The 21003-nt window shown below is 34.1% G+C and overlaps 4 protein-coding genes across 11 annotated transcripts; 2 read left to right on the top strand and 2 right to left on the bottom strand.

Annotated features, from left to right (window-relative positions):
* Nucleotides 1-1006: 1006 nt before the first annotated feature.
* On the bottom strand, nt 1007-5662 carry LOC105166770 (rab GTPase-activating protein 22). 8 transcript variants are annotated; one of them, XM_088882541.1, is made up of 6 exons: nt 5167-5406; nt 4915-5130; nt 2961-3093; nt 2791-2840; nt 2462-2515; nt 1007-2320 (listed from the first exon to the last, which is right to left on the bottom strand). In XM_088882541.1, the coding sequence occupies exons 2-6, from the start codon at nt 5091-5093 to the stop codon at nt 1060-1062; spliced, it is 1677 nt and encodes a 558-aa protein (XP_088738667.1). In that variant the 5' UTR covers nt 5094-5130; nt 5167-5406; the 3' UTR covers nt 1007-1059. The 8 variants fall into 8 exon arrangements, with proteins under 8 accessions (XP_088738667.1, XP_011084548.1, XP_011084547.1 ...); XM_011086246.3 differs by lacking the exon at nt 4915-5130 and having other exon boundaries at nt 2961-3090; nt 5264-5662; XM_011086245.3 differs by lacking the exon at nt 4915-5130 and having other exon boundaries at nt 5264-5658.
* An 800-nt stretch (nt 5663-6462) lies between these two features.
* LOC105166771 (putative 6-phosphogluconolactonase 4, chloroplastic) lies at nt 6463-8888 on the bottom strand. Its single transcript, XM_011086251.3, has 3 exons — nt 8409-8888; nt 8006-8141; nt 6463-7136 (listed from the first exon to the last, which is right to left on the bottom strand). Exons 1-3 carry the CDS (start codon nt 8759-8761, stop codon nt 6672-6674), a joined length of 954 nt encoding a protein of 317 aa, XP_011084553.1. The 5' UTR covers nt 8762-8888; the 3' UTR covers nt 6463-6671.
* Nucleotides 8889-9960: 1072 nt separating this feature from the next.
* On the top strand, nt 9961-11342 carry LOC105166924 (uncharacterized). Its single transcript, XM_011086444.2, has one exon. It carries the CDS (start codon nt 10081-10083, stop codon nt 11128-11130), a length of 1050 nt encoding a protein of 349 aa, XP_011084746.2. The 5' UTR covers nt 9961-10080; the 3' UTR covers nt 11131-11342.
* Nucleotides 11343-17128: 5786 nt separating this feature from the next.
* LOC105166772 (auxin-responsive protein SAUR32) lies at nt 17129-18012 on the top strand. The gene has a single exon (XM_011086252.3). The coding sequence runs from the start codon at nt 17465-17467 to the stop codon at nt 17849-17851; it is 387 nt and encodes a 128-aa protein (XP_011084554.1). The 5' UTR covers nt 17129-17464; the 3' UTR covers nt 17852-18012.
* The last annotated feature ends 2991 nt before the right edge of the window (nt 18013-21003 follow it).

Genomic DNA, 21003 nt, shown 5'->3' with positions numbered 1-21003 from the left:
ATCACTCATTTTATCTAACTGAGAAAATAAGAAAAAGTTAGAATTACTTGATTGAGATGTAACAAACTATAAAGCATATTGTTAGATTTCAAATAAATGTGTAATTCTAACAATTGATGTTATACATTAAAAAAGAATAGGGTCAATTATAGATCTCTCCAAGTTTGATATAATTACAAATATTCTTTCATTTAAAAATTATAAATATTCTTCTTAGATGAAAAATAATTATACAGTCCTAGATGGTAAAATAAAAATTACTAGTTTACCCTTTTTGTTCTTTTAAAGAGAATATTTAAAAAAAAGAAAAAGAAAATCTGAATGCGGATAAAATAAATATCTTTTGAGAATATTAACTCATTGAAACGATATATAAAATTATAATTTATTATTCAAAAAAATATTTTTAATAATTCATCACAAAAATTGGATAAAAGACCAATGAAAATGAGATTGTTATTATGCATACCTTAAAATCAAGAGGGTATTTATAATTTTTCAAATAATATAAAAATATTTATAATTATGTCAAATCTCAATAGAGGTGGTTGTAATTTGCTATAAAGAATACTAGATAAAAGATGAAATATAGTTACAAAATCAATGTACTATATAATCTAAAAATAGTAAAATCTTTGCGATACTTATGTAAAAAAGAATGTTTTAAACATATATGTGTGTGTGTGTGTGAGAGAGAGAGAGATTTCATGGACTAGGAAAAATCTAAGCACTACTTCTCATAGCAATATCAGGCCGTTTATTAACAAATCACCCGACACGCGCCGTTAATAGAAAATTCCACACCTAATCTCTGAATCATGGAAGTCAACTTGCCACTTAAATTTAAGACCAATCTAAAAAAGAATGGTGAACTAAGGCTTTAAGACCAGCCCAAGCCAATCTGCAGGCGCGAATGCTACTACAAGTGAATATATATAGGCTTGCGTATCCACAGGCATGATTTCTCGGAGAGTAAGGATATGATATTTGAAACAATAACCAGCAATAATTCAAATGAATAAATTAGCATACTGAAAATTCCAATTATTACCATACACATCAGAAAGGAGTCTCGATTTTGTCATGGAGAGTAACCACCAAGTTGTGAGCATCATCGAGCAGTTTCCAGACGTCGAGATGCCCAGCCATTGCATTGCACTCTCTCAAAATCTCATCCATGCTACTATATTTTTCTATGATCAGTTTCCTCCTTTGCAAAACAGAAGCAGCAATTGCGTAGAGTAATAGATCATCTGTGGGAGGGGCTCGCAGCCTTATCCTGCTCCATGCTGACTTCCGGATTCCCGCTCTAACTGCAGCCTGGTCAGCCCACATGACCTCCCAAAGGCACAGAGTTTGCTCGAAAGTTAGTTCCCGTCTAAAGAGTACTACCACCATTCTGTATACGAAAAAGCAATCCTCAGCCTGGAGTTCTTCCAAGTGCCTGTAAAGATGTCCATCTTTATACTTGATGATTTTGGAAACAATGTTCAGCTGCCTTCTAATACCCACTTCATCGAGCCTGAAATTATGACGAGCCTTCTTCATGAAACCAACAAAACACCAGAAAGCTTCATTATCCTCAGTCATCACCGTAATTATGGGTGAAAGTAGATCGCTCATTCCTTGGCAATAGCCAATTTCAGGGTCGTAAAGAGCATAGGCTTCAAGAATGGCAACTAAACGGGAAGCGTGGAAGATCCTCCAAGGCTCGAGATGATCATAATCCTTCAATCCGACAACCTCAGCAGAGCCGCGAGCTTTGGCTTCAGACACTGCAGCCTGGACAGGGGAGTACGCTTTCCATTCTCCATTTGCACGAATTGCATCAAGGCGGATAATTCTCTGCCAGGTGGCAAAATTTTCTGCACTGGCTGGTTTGGACTGGACTTCCATTTTCGATGAAGAGGAATCCTCATTAGAAGGCAAATCACGATCATTTTCCTCCATGCTTTCTGTGAAGTTTAAAGTTTGACTCGACTCAGGATCATCTGAGGAGTTTGAGTCTGATGACTCCGAGTCAGAAGCAATATTTGAATCTGTGAATCGTTTAGAACCAGCAAAGCCATCCATTATTATGGCAGTAGGCTGGTCTGAGTCCTCATCATATGGTAAGCTTTCTGCACTAGAAAGGGATTCCCTAGCACTCACAACATCTGGAGAGTCAGAAGAATCTATGCCTTTCATGGGACTTCCACCATCCCCATTGCTACTTTCACCACTTTCACTTCTCTTCAGGAGTAGATTATTTTGTTTAAGAAGTCGACGGCATTGTTTCCGTAAGTTCTCATATTCCTTTCTGCATACAATAACAGAACAACTGCGGGAAGTCGGTACAAAGTATATTTCAAATCAAAGAGATCGACTAATTTAACTTAAATGAAACAGAGTATAACTTAACAAATGAAGGGCGAGAAGGGATTAAGGTAGAAAGAAGATGATGTGGAGTTTGTCACTGCACCTTTTCTCAGTTCTGATGGCATCTCTTTCTTCTTGGGAACTAGTTAGGTCATAACTGCAAAAATGTAAAACAAAGTTAAGATCATTGGCCAAGACAGTTCACCACTACGGCACTACCTTCTTTTGAAAAATTGGTCCTCAGCTGATGGTCATAGGCTGGACTTGGACCCATCTTTTTTCATCTTTTTGCACCATGCATTCGTCTTGTGAGGCTTTATCTCGAGATATAAACCCAAATCCATTTAACTACTAAAGAAAAATTCTGAAACAAATCTGGATTACATACTTAGGTACATTGTGATAAAGAATCTAGAAGGCAAATCAACTTACACTCCAAGAAGAAATGGCCAAACTTCCGGCCGGATACTCTGATCAACACCCTACACAAAATAAAATTCAAAATGGATATTTGCGCGAAACTAAATATTCAAATTCATAAATACAAGACCAATGATCTCTAAAGATCGAAAAACTTAAAACTACATGAAAGCACAACTCACTCCACTGCGGACTTTCTTTAGAATTTTAACTACATCACGAAGTTTCCCATCGGGTGTGAACGATGTTCTCCACTCTTGAGCTGATAGTATGTGTTTCCGTTTTCTTCGAGACCATGGAGACTTGAGACGACTTCTGGAATGAACAGTAGTACTCCACTTTTAGTTTGATAAATAAGAATGCCAAGTCACAAGAGGAGTCTCAATCATTAGAAAGGAGATTTTCTTGTGACACATTTTTTAGGTGAAAGCATATAGGTTAGAATTCATATCATCCAGTCTTTCATTTGGGGGCAAACAATAATTAATAACAGAGTCATCCTCATTGTAAACATGAGATGATGGAAATAATCAAGATTTGAAAATAGCTAAACCAGGTTATATATGAGCTAAACTATTACTAGCTTAAACACCACTAACAAAAAACACATTGTTCCCCAAATTTTTCAGCGGGCAAGAGAAACATATTCTTCCAAGGAGCACCTTGCAAATGATAGGCCAACAGCAAATGATTTGGCAGCCAAAGTAACTATAGCTAGAAGTTTACTGACTTGAGGTGAATCATATGCGTTGGGTTTTGTGCAGGTAAAGCTTTCAATAAAATTAGTACAGGTGATCCTAGGTACAAAATAGGAACAACATAGATAATCTTTGAAATAACATATTAGGACTTGGTAAAACCTTGAGAAGATACAACCTCAAATACAAAAAGGTTCAGAGAAACAATGAAAAGGTTTGTTTCTCACTGCACCTCAAAGAAGCATGTTCCTTTAGAAAGTGACTCCTACATTCATCAAGATTGTAGAGCTTTTGACACACTGAGAGAGAAAAATCACTTGACTAGGTAGAGGATTGGATAAAAAGGACATGATAGAAGAGAATCAAAATGATTGATCATGTTGGTTGGCTAATACAAGAACTTTAGGGTGCCAAAGAATCCTGATCTCTCCAACATTTTATGCTAAACTACAACAAAATTTGTTCTCCTAACTCTGATGGCGTTAGTTATTAAAAATATCAGAAAACATCCAAAATATTTTACCTATAGCATGAAAAAAGCAGGGAAAGGTAGTGCACACCAAAACCAAGACATTCCTCATAGTGAAAAATGAACACTTTAACCTCTTCCATGAAGTATTAAATCATCAACAAAGAAAAATTGACCCTGTCATAATGCTCAGTTATCTATAAACCACCTCCGGTCTACAAGTCAGTGCTTACTCGTGGATTCAAATGTGCAATCTCTGCTTTTGACATTGAACTTTTAACCCTCCACTTGGTGTAAGGAAAGTGCAGAAAAATATTACTTAGTACATAGAGTCTTGGAAGAGGTCAACCAATAATTCCAGTACAAGCAAGATTTTCCTAGATTATATTTTCCTTGTTGGACTAATTTATTAAGTGTAAATATCCATTACTCACTCTCAAAGATTCTCAATTTACTGGTTCTAGAATCTCAGTGCGAAATGCCTAACATAATTTCTCTATAATTTCACTTAATCAAAATAGAAAGCAAATAAAATAAGCCATCTCATGACTCCATCTTTGTAGACTAATTAAAAAGTATACCAAGTCGATCCACCAAAAGTCTTCACGCATTCTTTGACTAACAAGAAATCTAAATACAAGTAGTATTTTTATTAACAAGATAAATCTCAGATTTCTGTTCTAATAGACCAATCCACTACCAAAAGCAACTAAACTTGCACAAGAACACTGCAACTGCAGCTTAATAACACCTAAACGGAAGCTTTAAGAATGAAAAACGAAAAAGGAAGGTTGCATATGGATTTAGCTGCAGTGAAGTAAGAGAATGAGCTGAAGAATAAGAGAAGAGAAGGTTAAAATCAATATTTGGAAATATTAGATTGAGATCTGAACTTAAGTATGAGAAAAGGGGAAAGTACCAAATGATATAAATGGAAGTAAGTTGAAAGAGAGAAAGAGGAAGACTAACCGATTGGAAGAAGAAGAAGAACAAGATGCTGGTGAGAAGTTGTTGGAGACTACTATGAATAGAACCGATCTCAAATGAATCCACGATGAAGATAATGGTGAAGACGGCGTATTTGAGGAGGATGACGGTGGCGAAGAGTTTGACGAAGACGTAGTTTGACTCCTTCTTAGAGCTCTCATCTATGTAAAACCTCTCTTCTCTCTCGCTCTCTCTCTCTCTCTCTCTCTCTCTCTCTCTCTCTCTCTCTCTCTCCCCTAATTTACGTAAATAAATTACTTTCCCTAAGGTTTCAGAAATTCCTCAGAGATAATTCGTACTCGTTATTCTCCTTTTTTCTTTAGCTTTTTACCTAGTGGTGTAGAACACGGCGGCGGCCAAGGCGACGCCAGCAATCGCCGTAAAGGCGAGGGTTACACCGCCATTCTCCGCCCAGAATCCACCGCCGACGATCACCTCTCTGCTTGCCTGACTGATGCTGGTGCTGATGGCTTCAATCGCCGAGGCTCCGGCGGCGAGCATCGGATGGAGATCTGGAATGAGTGCTTTAACCCAGGGATTGAGCAAAACGCCGAGTGGACTCTGTACCATCAACTAACTCAAAACAGCAATACTGCTTTAATGCTTTTTCTCCTTTCCTTTGCTGCTGTGCTATTTATTGGTTTTCTCCTTTGTCTTTTCTCAGTCATTCACCTACTGATTCTCACACTCAGTGCGTTGTGTGTATGCATATATCCAAAAATAATAATAAAGTGTATACGTATTCGGCGCGGATATTTGCACAGAAATTTTTGGGGAAATACTTACCCTTATCATTATCGAGGACGGTTAGGATGTTACGAGGGTAGGTGGTAAAATCGGGTCCGAGGTTTCACGACGTCGTACTGATGGGTGTGATGATGAACGTTTTCATTACTTACATTAATCATATCTGAAATTTAAATTCTGTATTTAACTCATGATACTAATTTGCAACCTTTTATTGTCACAATAAGAGCACGCTAAAAGGCCTTACGCATTTTTCGTGGAATAAATACTCATTTTTTCTTTTTTTTTTTAATTTAGCTATTTGGGCCAAAATATATTCTGGGTGCCTACCAAAATTGTATTCAAACTTAATAAAATAAGTTCAAACTACTTAAATCATGATCATGCCTAAGAAAAGGCCTCAACAAGACACACTATGTACATATAACAAATAGAAGGATTCAACTGCAAAGCAAATTCAAAACTTTCTACCACCATAAAATTTTGCAACCACGAAGATTAAACGTGCGCATTTTACATCCAAAAATAAATTTCAAGCTATTAGATCACAATTTGGAGAAAAAGATCAGTTGGCAATCATCAATTCAAATAACTCTTTATTTAAATTTTGAAATTCATGTGTCCATTTCTTCTAGGCCCATAATTCTTCTCGAAATTTGGGTGAAGGCTAAAATACTTAACAACAGATGTCACCTTTTTTTTTTATTTGGGGGGGGGGGGGGGGAGTCACTTCAGACTATTGGAAAGGGGATAAGATTGCAAGGTAGAAAGAGAGGAAACAGCTGGAAATCTCACACAGTTAGCTTTATGCAAAATAAGTGAGAAGAATGTTCTGTCCAGCAGCATAAGTCTAAACAAAACTCAGTCCAGATACTTTATTCATAGATTACAAACTCCAGAATTTTATGTGTGATTGCTCCACATTCACCTCGATCCAACATAAACTATGTTGATTCATCACCAAACTCTTATAAACATAGGGAAGCACAAACCTAGAGTTTTGAAGCTGCTCCGTTGTCTAAAAACCATGTCAACTCCCCTTCTGGTGCGACCAGTTGCACAGGGAGCACATCAGAGTTTGAAACATCACTCAGCGCTATATACACTGGAGTGGCTTTACTGGCACCTGTTGCAACAAGGGCAATATTTGCTGAGGAATTAATGATGGGGAGAGTGAAAGAAATCCTTTCCGGGGGAGGTTTAGGCGAATCCTTGATAGAAGCAACCCACTTCTTGTTTTCTTGAACAAGAGGATGTCCAGGAAACAAAGAAGCAATGTGCCCATCTGGCCCCATACCCATTAGCATAAGATCAAATTTTGGGAACCCACTACTCTGAGATTGATCTAGTATTTTAGTTTTCACCAAATGCTTTAGGCAGGTTTCATAATCATCTGCTGCGCCCTCTGCTGACAATGCATCGTTTATGGCATACACATTACCAGCGGGAATTGGAACCTGTGGAAGGAAACAGAGATTGTAAGAATTTTTCACTTTATACTCTATAGCATACTCAAGATTCAGGTATAGAAATGTGAAATGTCGTAAGAATACCTAAATCCCCTCCATAAATACAATAACTAAAGGAACCACACTATCTGATACAATTGCAATCATAGTTTCACATAATCACCGAGATTTACAGTGTCAAGAAACTGGAAGAAAGGTGGCTACATCCTGTTCTTTATTCCATCAATAACGCGGAACTGTCAAATCTTTGACACCAAGAACAGAAATATACATTCCTCTCCTTGGAGTGGAAAAAAAGATAAAACAATCAAGCAGCACAAGGAACAAAGATAGATCGAATGTTGTTGAGCAAGGAATACGTTTCTTTTTCCACGTTCCACCAACGGTTTAGAGAAAACCTCTGTTCTTCAAACAGATTGTTTGATCTAACTATACTTGCTCTTCCTGAGTTTAAATGGCACATTAGCTAAGGTTTTGGGACAAACTAGTAAACACCTCAGTAAACCGAGTTCCTAATTATGGAATTTCCATCGCAGCACACAAACTCTATGTAAACAAAAATCATGGCAATATAAAACTAACTTGCAAACATCCAGGTACTCTGATAATCTGATCACTACAGCTAAATTGCTTGTTGGATAACTTGAACAAATTCAAAGAACATATCATGGTACAATATTTGGTAAGTCTATTCCGTTTTTCCTCCTTCCTAAGTTGATACCAAGAGTATCCTGAAGCATACATGCCTTATTCTCGGAACCTACACATTTCATCATTTTCTCTCCACATGCAAATAGGAATACCCCAGCACATCCCTGCACACCAAAGAGAAAAGCATTCCTCAAAGAAAATAATACCTTTGACAGGAACTCATTGTAGGCAAGGAGATAATTACTGTCAGGATGATCCTTAGGTACCACTCTCTCGTCCACCCAAAACACATGCCATTTCGACCAATCCACTGAATCAATGTACGGCTGCTCCACTAATTTCCTTTAATTTCATCACCGAACAGAACATTAAATAACATTTTAAAATATATTTCCCTTTTCCAAATTAGAATGTACAGTTCTTGCAATTAACCAATCAAACTTCACACATTTACAATGCAAGGTGCATTTCTATGTTAATTTACGCGACAAACACTGAATTGCTTTAATTCAATAACAAAAGAACTCCAGTAAAGTGCATACAGGAAGATAAAGAAAAATTGCTGTAACACAAAAAAAGAAGAAGAAGAAGGAAAAGCAACTCTTTTACCTCAGAGACTTAACAAGAGAACCACCGGAGATCACAACGGTAAAAGAGCCCCTCTCTTTCGAAATTTTATTAGCTAAATCGGCGGCGTATTCCGCGAGGGACACCGCCAGATCTTCCTCCGTGTCGAACAACTTGACCTTCCCTTTGCTCTTCGGAGTGACAATCTCAGCCATAGATGCTCTTATTCTTCCAAATCTGAATCTCGAGGAACTCGAGTTCACGCGGAGAGAGGTGAAAGCGGGCTTAACAGCGAAGAATCTAGAAGTCAATGGGATGCACAGGAAAGATCGGACAACAGAGTTATCCGGGAGAGCGCGCAGGTGAGGAGAGAGAGGGCGGCAGGTGGAGGCCATGCGCCGTGGGCAGAGAATATATATATATATATATATATATATAGCTGGAAACAGGGGAAGGGGACCACCACCGGCGACTGTGGCGTTGAGCAAAAGAGCGGTAGGTGAGAGTGTCAGGGTTTTAGTTTTAAGCTTTGCTTTCATTTCCAATGAAATATTCTTGTATTTTCCGCCTTAACAATTTATTTTTTCTATATTTTCATTTAATTTTATTTTACTTTATTAAAAATCTTCCTATAATACATTATTTGAGTTTTTTTTTTATTTTATTTTTTTCAAATAATACCTTTCATGATATACTCTCACAAAATCTTGGTATACTTAAAAGAATGGTTCGATTTTTTTCGCTGCAAATCCTATTTCATTTAAAACTCCATTCAACATACACATAATTATGTATATAAAATATTTTTCCAACATGAAATCTAATCCGCTTAAAAGAGTTGCTCAGAAGAATAGATTGATATATTAAACCCATTAAAATATCGCGCATTCAAATTCCACGAATATTGATAATAGAATCCAATTTAATAATAATTTTTTGTTTCTTTGTTTTTTTATAATATTAATTAATTTTTAAATATCAATATATTGAATCAATTTATGTATTTCAACTTATGTATTGAATGATGTACGTCATAATAATTTATATATAAAAGAAGTATAATGCTTACAAGATAACAATTATTGGCCATAGATAAATATTATTTTATAATTATTGGGTGAGTTGATTTGAGTAATTTTCAGTGGCACAATTTAACTATCATCACTCAATGTTAAGTGTATTAACACTCCTGATATCAATAATTTGTATTTATATAATAAATCATGAAATAAAATAATGATGTAGTCATTAATGATGTGAATATGGGCAGAATTGAGGTTAAATGTGAATAGAGGGAGGGAAGTATTGAGCAAAGTGAGTGTAGGTCAAAACCCCACCATGCATGCATGAAATCCGAAATTCATGCAGCCATCTCACAGTTCCAACGTCAATCTATTTCCTTCTCTCTCTACTCTCTCGCTTTGGCAACGCAATCTTGCTTGCTTCCCAATACCCTGCTTTCCCGTAGGTTGGGAGAAAGGGAAGGGAAAAGATTTTTTCGGAGGGGGGAAAGAAAAAACAAAAAAGAAAAGAAAAAATCAAAGGAAAAGAATCCCTCTCTCTCTCTCTCTCTCTCCCTCCCTCCCCACCCCCATCCAAATTATGCGATTTTCAGACCTCAATAAAACAACACATTCATCGATTCCTGTCCCTTTTACAGCGCCACCGCGACGGCCGCCGTCATATCTACGGCGTCGCCGCCCCACGCCAATCTATGAGAAAGCTCCTCAACGTCAACCTTGATGGCCTCTCGCTTTTGCAGCCTGAATTGCCTACACCGACGCCATCTCCTCCGACGATCACCCCATTCGTGATCCCCGATTTCACTGCGCATATCTTCTCTTCTGCCACCGTTTCCAGGAACGTGTTCGACGTAACAGCGCTTTGTTTCATCTCCGCCCTCCTCATCCTCTCCTCCGTCGCTATCGCCTTCATTTTCTACCTCCGGTTGAGATCGCAGCGTCTACAACATCTCGAGAATTTCAATTCCATCTGGACCGTCAGATTGCTCCTCGTGTCGCTGGCCTCCGTTTGGGCGGCCAATGAAGTTCTCCGCCTACCGTTTGTTCGTAAACATTACCTCTACCCTTTCGAGCTGACACTCGTCGAACAAGCCAATATCTGCAAACTTCACGTCGTTCTCTCTCTCGGATTCTTCGAACCCGGTTTCTTGATCACCCTTTTGTTCCTCGTCAACGTCTCGATCAAGAAACGAAAACCAAGTCGACTATGGGCGCTTGTGTTCTTGTTGATGATTTGTTTCCCGCTCACGTTGCTGCAGTTATTCTTCGTAGTTTTCACGCCATTTGAGGGGAAAATGCCAAAGTTCTTGCACGGGAGCTTCGTCCTCGGCGACGATGTCTACGGCGCGAAAACGGTTCTCTGCGTCTACCCCTTCTTCAGCTGCGTGATCTTCGGAGGTTTCACGATCGCGTACTCGATGGCGTTCTTGCTCTCCTGCTGGCGGGTGATGGCCTTCGTGATCAACAAGGGAATAAGGATGCGGATCAACATCCTCGCCGCCACCGTGATGGTGGCGCTGTCGGTGCAGGTCGCGTGCCTCAGCCTGTCGTGGCTGTGGATGCCGGAGGAAGGAGCATACGGGTTTGTGGTCCTGGCCATGTTTCTTTTTGTCACGGGGTGCATGGCGGTGGGGGAGATCATCTTGGTGCTTAAGCCCATCAAAGATGCTCTGGCGGCGGACGCCGAGTTGCAGCGGCGGCCCACGACGGAGCAATCGGAAGAGGGGCGGAGATCAGAGTGATGAGTATGGACCGTGCCGTTCGTAGGCTGGCTGTTGAATTGCACGCATGGTCGTGTTTTTGACTTGTAAGGGCATTTACGTCATTTAAGGTCCCCGCTCTGGCATGTTTTGCAAAAGGCTGCATGGCTAAAATGGGAACAGGGAAAAATCCACACCTGATAGCCTGGGTGCCATATAATTACTGTACTTCTATACTCGCCCTCTGATCTAATTTCGACTATTTTTTTTTTTGTTTTTAAATTTTTATATATAATTCTTTAGGATAGTTTGTTCGCTTTACTTTGTACCTGAAATTTAATTTTCCATTATGCAGATATTAGACAGCACACATATGCAATTTCATATGTAACCACTAAGAAGCTAGAAATTTTAATTCTACTTTTCATGCTAAAAAATATATTTGGTTTTGCATGAAAATAGGAAATCTTACTTCTGCTAAAACCCAGTCAAAAATAAATACTAGTGATCCAACCACACTCCACTCGATATGTATGTGTTATTTAAATCTAATTAAAAAATCAAAATCAACAAAATAGGTCCAATTTGAATTTATATTAATAAAAAATAATTAAATAACGAGTTTTATGTAAGGCTATTTTGGTCAATCTCATATTATTTGTCAAAAGAGGCTTTCTAAGGGCTTGAGCCTTAATATATAGTACAGATTAACTAAATAAATGATTGTTATGAAATAAATAAATTTAAGTAAGAGTATTTTGGTCAATTTACATCTTATTTCATGTCAATTTTTTTTTCTTTTTAAGGACTTGAGCAGTTGGGCCTTGAATATGTAATATAAATAGATAGATGTATAAGGTCATGAATCCTAATATCATACCTAATAATGAGACGGATCAAATTATCAAGGGTATAATTTATCAAGTTACCAACTTGCCCTTATGGTATTTAGATGAAATAAGATAACGAAATTTATAAAATGACAGTAATAATAATTTTGTACATTATTCGAACAAAATTAGAAGAACTAGTTGGGATTTTTAAAAAGAGTTCGAAATTTTTTTTATTTTTTATAGATTATATATTTTTTTTTAATTTTATAAATTTCTTTTTTTTAAAAAAAAAGTGTCAAAATATCTTGTAATATTTTATAAATTTTCAAACAGAAAACGTCTAAACTCATAGTTGGACTTTAAACAAGGATAAAAGCTTCTGGGGTGGGTTTCTTCAATTTATATTTTTGCCAATGGACTTTGTCAGACGAGTTCACATTGACGAAAGAAAAATTGTTTCAATATTTGAAGAAGTAAAAAAAAAAATAATAGGGATATTATACTTTTCTTTTCTGAAGTTTGATTTAATTATATGTAAATTTTTATGATTTAAAAAATTATATTTAATATTACATAAATAGATTTCTTTTTTAGTTAATTTTATCGAATTTATTGATGTTATCAAAAAATTTAAAGAAAATTCACATTTACTTCTGAACAACTTATTTACTAACTTATTATAAATCAAATAAATCTTTTCTGATCAAACTACTTTTACAGCTCTTCATACGAGTTAATGCATATGATGATATATATTAAATAATAAAATAAATATTATTTTAAAATTAAAAAATAAAAAATAAAAAACTTGTGCAATACACGAGCCACTTGGGGTTTTCTTTCCCACCATCTATACTATAATATAAGGAGGTGCTACAAATACAAAATGATGATTTTGACATCGATGCACTATTTTTTTTTTCTATTTAAAAAATGCCCTTCAACTAATAAGATACCTAGCTTATTCAACTTCCCAAGCTTTATAATATATTTTAAAGTGTGAAATCTTATTTATTATATATACATAGGGGCATGTCACGATGGCTGGATTTTTTTTTTTTTTTTTATTCAGGGTGGGGGAGGTTAATTTGCTATTATTTTTTTTACATGAAATATTTTTTTATATTACAAAGAAGTAAATCGCATTTACCCCTAAATCTGGGTCTGGCAACATCTATTCAAGCTTTGGACCTATCAGGTCTGAGCCTATACACTAATTACTTTATGCGCTTGGATATAATAAGATTCTATCCATTGATAAGCCTAATTATGTATGTTTTGTAAAAATTCAAACAAATAATTATATTTTATATATTAAAAAAAAAAAAAACAACAACTAAACCTTCACACATAATCACTTTAACCTATGAAGATAGGATAAATAGCGTTTGATTTGTTTGTCTCAAACAATCATAACAAAGTTGTTGTGATGGGACCAAATAAGTGGTAAAGAAGAGCGAATGAGTGAAGAAGATAAGCTTTATAAATCCTATATGCTTCTGTCGGCCATAAATTGTTAAAGGATGTGAGATGTGTAGGATTAATAACTCAACTTATACTGTCACATATGCATCTTCTACACTCAAAATACAATTGATTGCTTAACTATAGTTAAACTCCTTTTCATATTCAGAGCCAATAGCTTAAAATAAGTTTTTATCAGCTTATTATTCAAAATAAAATAAATTATAACGAGTTTTTTTTAGATTTGATATAATTCTGAATATTTTTATTATTGTTTGAAAAATTACAAATACCGCTTCATCATTAAACAAATTATCTTTATTTTTTAGTTGCTATAGATAATTTATGCAATTATGCAAAAGATATGGATGATTAAATAAATATATATCAAATTATGAGTGTAAATATAATTATATTTGTATATACACACTTGCGTGGAATCCGTGTTATGCACAATTATACCTATATTTTTTTATCTATTTAGTAATATATATATATATATGTGTGTGTGTGTGTATGATTTTAAAATAAGATTTTGGATAAGTGAATTTATCTAATTATTTAGATAAATATAAAGAATTCTAAATGAATATAAAATGGATGAGCCTTTTAATCAATGAAATTTTTCATAATAATTAAAAAGCAAATATAATCCTAAAATGTGAATTTAATTAAGAAAATATAAATTAACTCAGTATCTAAATCTTGCAGATAAGATTTCGGATAGGTGGATTTGTTTATATAAATATAAAATTACTATTTAATTAATTTAAATTAAACAAAAATTCTAACCAATGAGATTTTTTATTTTCAAGAAAAAAATTTAAAATAATCAAAAATTAGTATTCGGTCAAAATTGGCTTAATTTTAGTTAAATTTCATTCTGCTATATATATATAAGAGCGACTAATTATTATTAATTAAAATAAATTAATTATAATCATTTATGTCGGATATCAATCATTACAATAATTATACTATGATCAATAATATCAAATAAACAAAATTTAATCAACACTTACTATTACAGTAGAAACAACATCCCACATACAAAATGGAATTCGAATTCATGAACTTTAAAATTTTGAATTCATGATCAATAATATCAAATAAATTGAATTAAGCGTGATTGGGGTATATATTTTATTTAATTGTTTGAGAGAGAGTGAGGGTGAAGGAAGGGAAAAGTAAGAGGAAAATGAAAGGTGATAAATGAAGAGCACATGATTACACTTTCCTCCAAAGGAAAAGGAAAAGCAGTAGAGAAAATTCCGGCATCGTATTGGCTGGCCCCATCACCACCGTCAATCGCGCTTCCCTCTTTCGTTATTTTATATTTAATTTATTTTTTGAGATAAATCAGAAGAGGGAAATATGGTTTGAGAAATTGGCTTCTCCGCGGTTGCTGACCCACGGATGACGTCACATGTTCGATCCTTCCTGGACAAGCCATCAAAAGTAAAATAATTTCACTGCGTATCTCAATCAAGTTGAAAATTTTGATCCGCTATTCAATTTTATTTTTTTTTGAAAAATTAATATTTGATTTTAATTTTTGTAAAATAATCGTACTGAATATCGAAATGTCATTATCTTTAATTTATATGTACATATTTTTTATAGCAAAACATTGAAAAGAAAATCGATAACCATTGAAATTGAATCGAATAATTCAAATTAATATTTTGTATAGGGTTCTGGTATATCAAATTTTCAATTTACTAAAATTTTGATTTGATTCAATTTTAATTTTGCATATCGAGCTGCCTTGATCCTAATGTAACCCATAAAAGAATATATATATATATATATATGATCTTCCCCGCTTGTATAAAACATGCATGCATTTAATATATATACACACATCCAACGTTCGTACGCGAGATTTCTCATAAGGTACTTTTGTTGCCCCAATCATTGGGTTGGGTTGTTCTCCTGGAACATAAATCCCCAAATTCATATTTTGTTTGATAGGTTTAACAAATCCAGTACAAAGAGTTTTTATCGATTAATTTCAATCAATTATTGAATAATTTGAATTATTTTTCAACTCTAACATCTACTGAACTAGAGACTGAAGCATGGCATATCGAGGATTGTAATTCCCTTCATATTCAAAGTATATAAAATAATTGATATTTTATCAGTTTATTATGTTCATTAATTTTGCTTATTACCTTACTCAAAATAGTAATAATAATAATAAATAGGGCTGGGCCTGGACCGCATCGACCCGAGAACACCGGGTCAATAATCCAATTCAGTGGACCAATTGGGTATCGGATTAGGTCGGGTCGAATCAAGTGGATAATTAATGGGTAATGATAGGTCTAATCCTATTAAGATTTTTTCTTTTAATGGATTAATTGATTGATATGAATATAAAAAATCGGAAAAGGCAGGTCATTTAAACATAGTCGACAACTGCCCCGCTTCCGCTTCCGCTTTCATATTAGTACCACATGTTTCATATGAAAATGAGTACCAACGGCTACATTAATTAAATTAATCAATTGGCAAATTAGTTGATTAGCACAATCTTTGCTTCCGCGTTCAAATTGTTTTAATTTTTCTCTCTTTTTATTAAATAATACAATAATAATAATTTGACTATTTCTTTTTGTATAAAAATAAATTTCATTTACGTTATACGTATGGGATATATTAAAATCATTTTAGTATAATACTCCATATATAAAATATAATCAAATAATAGTTCATGAATTAGATCATTCGAATCAGTACAATATTAAAAAGTTATATTTGAATTGCTGGATTTGCATTTCTTGAAATAATTTCAAATTATTTATATTAAAAAAATAAAATTTATATTTGATAAGATGTAATTCAAAGTTTCAAACTATAACTATACAAACAAATATAAAATAAATATAGGATTGAAAATTCATAATTTTGAATCAATCAATCTAAATATAGCCTAAAAATAGATGTAATTTTGAGTTAAGAGAAAATTATTGTTTTTAAAATGGAGATGATAATTATGGGGCGATTCAAAATTTATTTAATGTATTTGTAAAATTATTTATACTGCATTTGATAAGGAAAGAATTTAAAAAAAATCAAACGTACGAATATTCAATAAAATATAATTCAAAGTCAGAGTGGAATCAAATCCTTCCATTTCAGGATTATCTAAACAATATTGGATAGTTGTAAATTCATTCACCCTATTTTGTATAATTTATAGGGATAATTTTATCTATACTCCTAAAATGCAATCTATTTACATAAATTATTTATGTTTATTGCATAGTTACAAAAATAATTTCTACCAATGAAAAAGTAACAACACTTTGACTTTTTTTAGGAGTGTATGTGTAATTTCAAAAAGATAAATACGATTTTCCTAAATGATGTTGATATTTTTAGCATATGAATGTATAATTTTTAAAAGGTAAAAAAAAATTATATAAATAAATTATAGATTAGGGGTGTAGATGTAATTATTCCTAAATTTAAAAGCTCCACCTAGCTTAATCATTGCGTTTTATATATTGTAAAAATGCAAAAAGGGTAATATCGGAAGAAACATTTGTAGCTAGCATGGTGAGCTGAAACATTTTGGTTGCGGGCTAAGGCACATGAAGAATTTAGTACTACTCTTCAGCTTGTAAGCAGCTTTGACGCGCAAATTCCCCGATTCACCCTCCCCAGCCCCACGCCTTTCTCCAGCTAAATCCTACCGCCTCTAGAACGCCCCTACCCCGCGTATAAATGAAGTAGGAAATCGTCATCTCCGAAACGCCAACCTTACGGATTCCATTTCCTTCCCACTCTCCCCAGTCCCTATATATATAGACCTGTTCGTCTCCATTTCTTCTTCAAACCCTCGCATGAAAAATTCATATGCTTCAAAGTTTTGGTAGAAATCGCAGATCATGACCAACATCCCTAAATCGCTAACCGACTCCGCATTAACCCTTTTCAAACTCGCCATCTCGGCCTCAGATCCTTGGCCCTTTTCTCTCTAGTGATTGTAAACCCTAGGTTTTTCTTGATTTTGCGCCCCCTTTTCTTGAATCTGTACAGGCATACTCGTGGATTGTGCGTTTACTACGATGGGAAGCGGAGATAAGAGCGGTCACCTGAATTTCCATCTGCATATGCCGCACGTTCATTTCCACCACCACCACCACGGCGGCGGAGGAAGGCGGGAGACGAGGGGTATTCCGAAGGGATGCGTGGCGATAACGGTGGGGCAAGGGGCGGAGCAGCAGCGGTTTGTGATTCCGGTGATTTACGTGAACCACCCGCTGTTCACGCAACTGCTGAAGGAGGCGGAGGAAGAGTACGGTTTCGATCAGAAGGGTCCGATCAATATTCCGTGCCATGTGGAGGAGTTTCGTCAGGTGAGAGGTATGATTGACAAGGAAACGACGACGTCCCATCATCACCACCACCACGACCACCCTCATCACTACCCGTTCATGTGCTTCAAAGCTTAGATGTATTTTCACGGGTTGCTTCCTTGATGGTTGATTACGTTTGATGATCTAATTTTATGGTTGTTTCAGTCTTAATTTGTTTTCTTGCTAACTTAGTTGATCAAAACGAATGTATTCATCAGATATTTAGCAAATGTTTAATATCATTTTCAATTCATCAATCAACTTGCAATTCACTTTAATTAAACTAAACGTAAATAAACAATTTTAGTGTACAATTATCAAAACATCAAGTCATGCAAACTCATATGTTTACAGCTTTATCCCATCTACTTATGAATGCAATTACAACACTATCTGTAAAACTTGGCTTGGTCTTTCTGTCCTTGTTTTATTTCTTTCTTTTGGGGTGGTTGTTGGTTTATTTGTCCTTTTCATAATGATGGGAAGATTAAGTTGGGCTAATCTTATTTTGCTTTAGTGATAAGGTTTGAGTACTCATAATTGAAAGATCGTTGTATCAAGCTTGTATATATATTCCATTATAATATATCATTGATTATTTATTATTAATATAATTTTTTTTATTTGTGATCGGCTTTGTCCTGACTAGTAACGTAATGCAATTGTGTATATATATATATAAAGATTAGTAATCTTTATTATTAACACTTAAAAGTAAACTAATGGAGGACCTTCGAATTACGCTTCTACAAGGGACGGATCCCGTAAATACTACACATCTTAGATAGTTGATTAATGTGAGTTCATAATATATGTCAAAAATAAACTTTGATTTATAATACTCAAGTGGAAATATAACAAGTCAACAGCAAGAATCTTAATTGGTGTGGTCATGTATCCATTAAGGAAATGGTCGACAGTCAGATGATCTGTTGTGAAGGAGGTTTCAGGTGCGGGTCCCGATTTCAAATTTGACATCCATTTTCCTTTCTTTTTCAGATTGGTGGGACAAAGAAACCCACAAATTTTGGCTTTGCCTTTGCCTTTACACTGCTTCCAACTTCTATCTTCAGTTACACAGCTGTGTAACAGCCCCAATTTGACTTTTCAATAAATTATTTTTTCTTAGTGGATCTTTGCTTAACTTTAAGGAATAATTGCCTTCACATTCCTGATTTTTATGGTCTGTATTCCTATGGTTTTATGTAATTGTAATAATTAAGTTTAACAGTAAAAAAAATATTGATAATTTGTACAATGATGTTGATGTTGTTGACAAATATACATATAATTTTTCATAAATAGGATAATTTGTGTGAATGATATTAACATTTTTTGTTAGTGTATTTTTAACTTTAGAAAATGATAATTTGTATAAATAGACTATAGATAATAGGGTGTGGATATAATTATACCTTAACTTTATTTCAAAAAAATTACAAATTTATATATCTTATAGAATATATTTTTTGGAAAAAAGAAGATGAGTTCTTGAATTATTTTGGTAAAATAAAAGTATGATACTGATAAAATATTAATAATGATAATTTTATAATTAATATATTAGAGATGAAGAAGTTGTTCTAAAATTTTAAAAATAAGTTATGACCTACTTTCTTTTTTGTTCTTTTTGACAAATTTTGTAAGATTCAAAACTCATCTTAAAAACATCTTAAAAAAGAAAAAATTATCAAACACTTTTCAACACCTTCTTAATTACATAATATTAATTGTATAACTCTTCACAATTTCGGGTAATTATCCTTTTATAATTTAAAAAATAACATAAATAATTCAAATCAATAAATTACTACACTATTTAATATATAAAAAAAAATGGAAATGGCGGATGGGACGAGGCGTATATGAAGCAACATGGGACACATGAAGAGGTCATAATGAAGAAGGTGGAAAAATGATATGTAATTATGAATATGTGAAGAGGGGGGGGGGGGGGTGGCATGACATGCATGTCGGCCTCTAAATTCTCTTTGTTAATTTGTTCTCTCCATCTCCACGAAAGTGGGAGTCTTTTGTGCATTTCACAAACCACATTTCATTTTTAATTAGGAATGGGATTTCGCATATGTAGTAATATATAATAGCCATTGACTTTGAAGGAGTTTGTGCTAAGTAAGGAATATGGTGCTGTTTACGCGTATCATGTTTTACGTTTTGGATTTATGACAAATACGGCTTCCTTTTATTAATTTAACCCCCATTTTTTCTTTCTTTTTTCAATTTATAAATTCTGTTTTTAGAGAAAAATGACTACTAAGCTATTTCTCGAACAAAATAGAATTTGATCCATGTTTGTGCACCACTCAAGTATTCAAACCTAGAGAAGATTTTCTGACTCTATAACTATTATCGATGATCACTCACGGTTCAGTTGTATGTAATTAATGAAATACAATTTTGAAGCGTTTGATAGAAATTGTGTATCATTAATGTCAATTAGAAGTTTATGGACGTTTCCACTGCTACACTTATTGCGTCTAAAACTCTACTTTCTTTACAATTCAAAATAATTCAAGAAACCTCGATCAATAGTCAGGAAGTGTGCTACAAAGGAGGGAGAAATACTTCTATAATAAAATAAAATCATATTAAATTATTACAAAATATCGCGTTCTTTTTTAACCAAAAACCACCCTGAAACATCTTATTTATTAAAAAAAATATTATAAAATGCATTAAGTTTAGATATATGTTTTTATTTTTCACACCGTGGAAACAAAAACACACTTGAAAATCGATGCATTTGGAGAAGAATTCCATTAATGACAAATCTTAGTTTGACAAGTAAATATAATTAATGAAGCGATATGGGACGACCAAATTTAGCATTATTTGGCTTTTCAACTTCTCTGGAAAACGGACAAAGAGTAGTATAAATAAATACAACTTAAACATTTTAAGCAAATTTCCATGCAAGTGGGAATGTAAACTTTGATCAACTCATAACCACCACCACCAATTAATTAAGGAATAATTATATTGACTGATAATTACACTTTCCTCCCCTCAAATTTGATTTAATTATACGTAAATTCTCTATAATTTGAAAATTACATCTAGTACCCCTAAAGTTTGCTTTCATCTAACAAATTAGTCCTTTTATTAGTCAAAATTAACTGAATTTATTGATATTAACAAAAAAACTGAATGAAAACCTCGATTTATTTATTACTAGCTTATTGCAAGTCGAACAATTTTTTTTTCTAACTAAATTACCCTTATAATGG

Source organism: Sesamum indicum, linkage group LG7 (genome assembly GCF_026168435.1).
Source record: "Sesamum indicum cultivar Baizhima isolate 11 linkage group LG7, ASM2616843v1, whole genome shotgun sequence".
NCBI classification, from domain to species: Eukaryota; Viridiplantae; Streptophyta; class Magnoliopsida; order Lamiales; family Pedaliaceae; genus Sesamum; species Sesamum indicum.
The sequence above is the reverse complement of the archived record's forward strand: the minus strand, read 5'-3'. Positions and strand labels throughout refer to the sequence as shown.

Bases quoted from the DNA above. Each gene is read 5' to 3' on its own strand.
- LOC105166770 (XM_011086245.3), bottom strand. From the start codon at position 5,502: ATGGTACAGAGTCCACTCGGCGTTTTGCTCAATCCCTGGGTTAAAGCA. The intron at 3,094-5,263 runs GTAAAAAGCTAA...TGTTCATTCCAG, and splicing joins GCCGTGTTCTACACCACTAG to AAGTCGTCTCAAGTCTCCAT. The intron at 2,841-2,960 runs GTGAGTTGTGCT...TATTTTGTGTAG, and splicing joins TAAAGAAAGTCCGCAGTGGA to GGTGTTGATCAGAGTATCCG.
- LOC105166771 (XM_011086251.3), bottom strand. From the start codon at position 8,761: ATGGCCTCCACCTGCCGCCCTCTCTCTCCTCACCTGCGCGCTCTCCCG. The intron at 8,142-8,408 runs GTAAAAGAGTTG...ATGAAATTAAAG, and splicing joins TCTCTTGTTAAGTCTCTGAG to GAAATTAGTGGAGCAGCCGT. The intron at 7,137-8,005 runs GTATTATTTTCT...TTCCTTCCACAG, and splicing joins ACAATGAGTTCCTGTCAAAG to GTTCCAATTCCCGCTGGTAA.
- LOC105166924 (XM_011086444.2), top strand. From the start codon at position 10,081: ATGAGAAAGCTCCTCAACGTCAACCTTGATGGCCTCTCGCTTTTGCAG.
- LOC105166772 (XM_011086252.3), top strand. From the start codon at position 17,465: ATGGGAAGCGGAGATAAGAGCGGTCACCTGAATTTCCATCTGCATATG.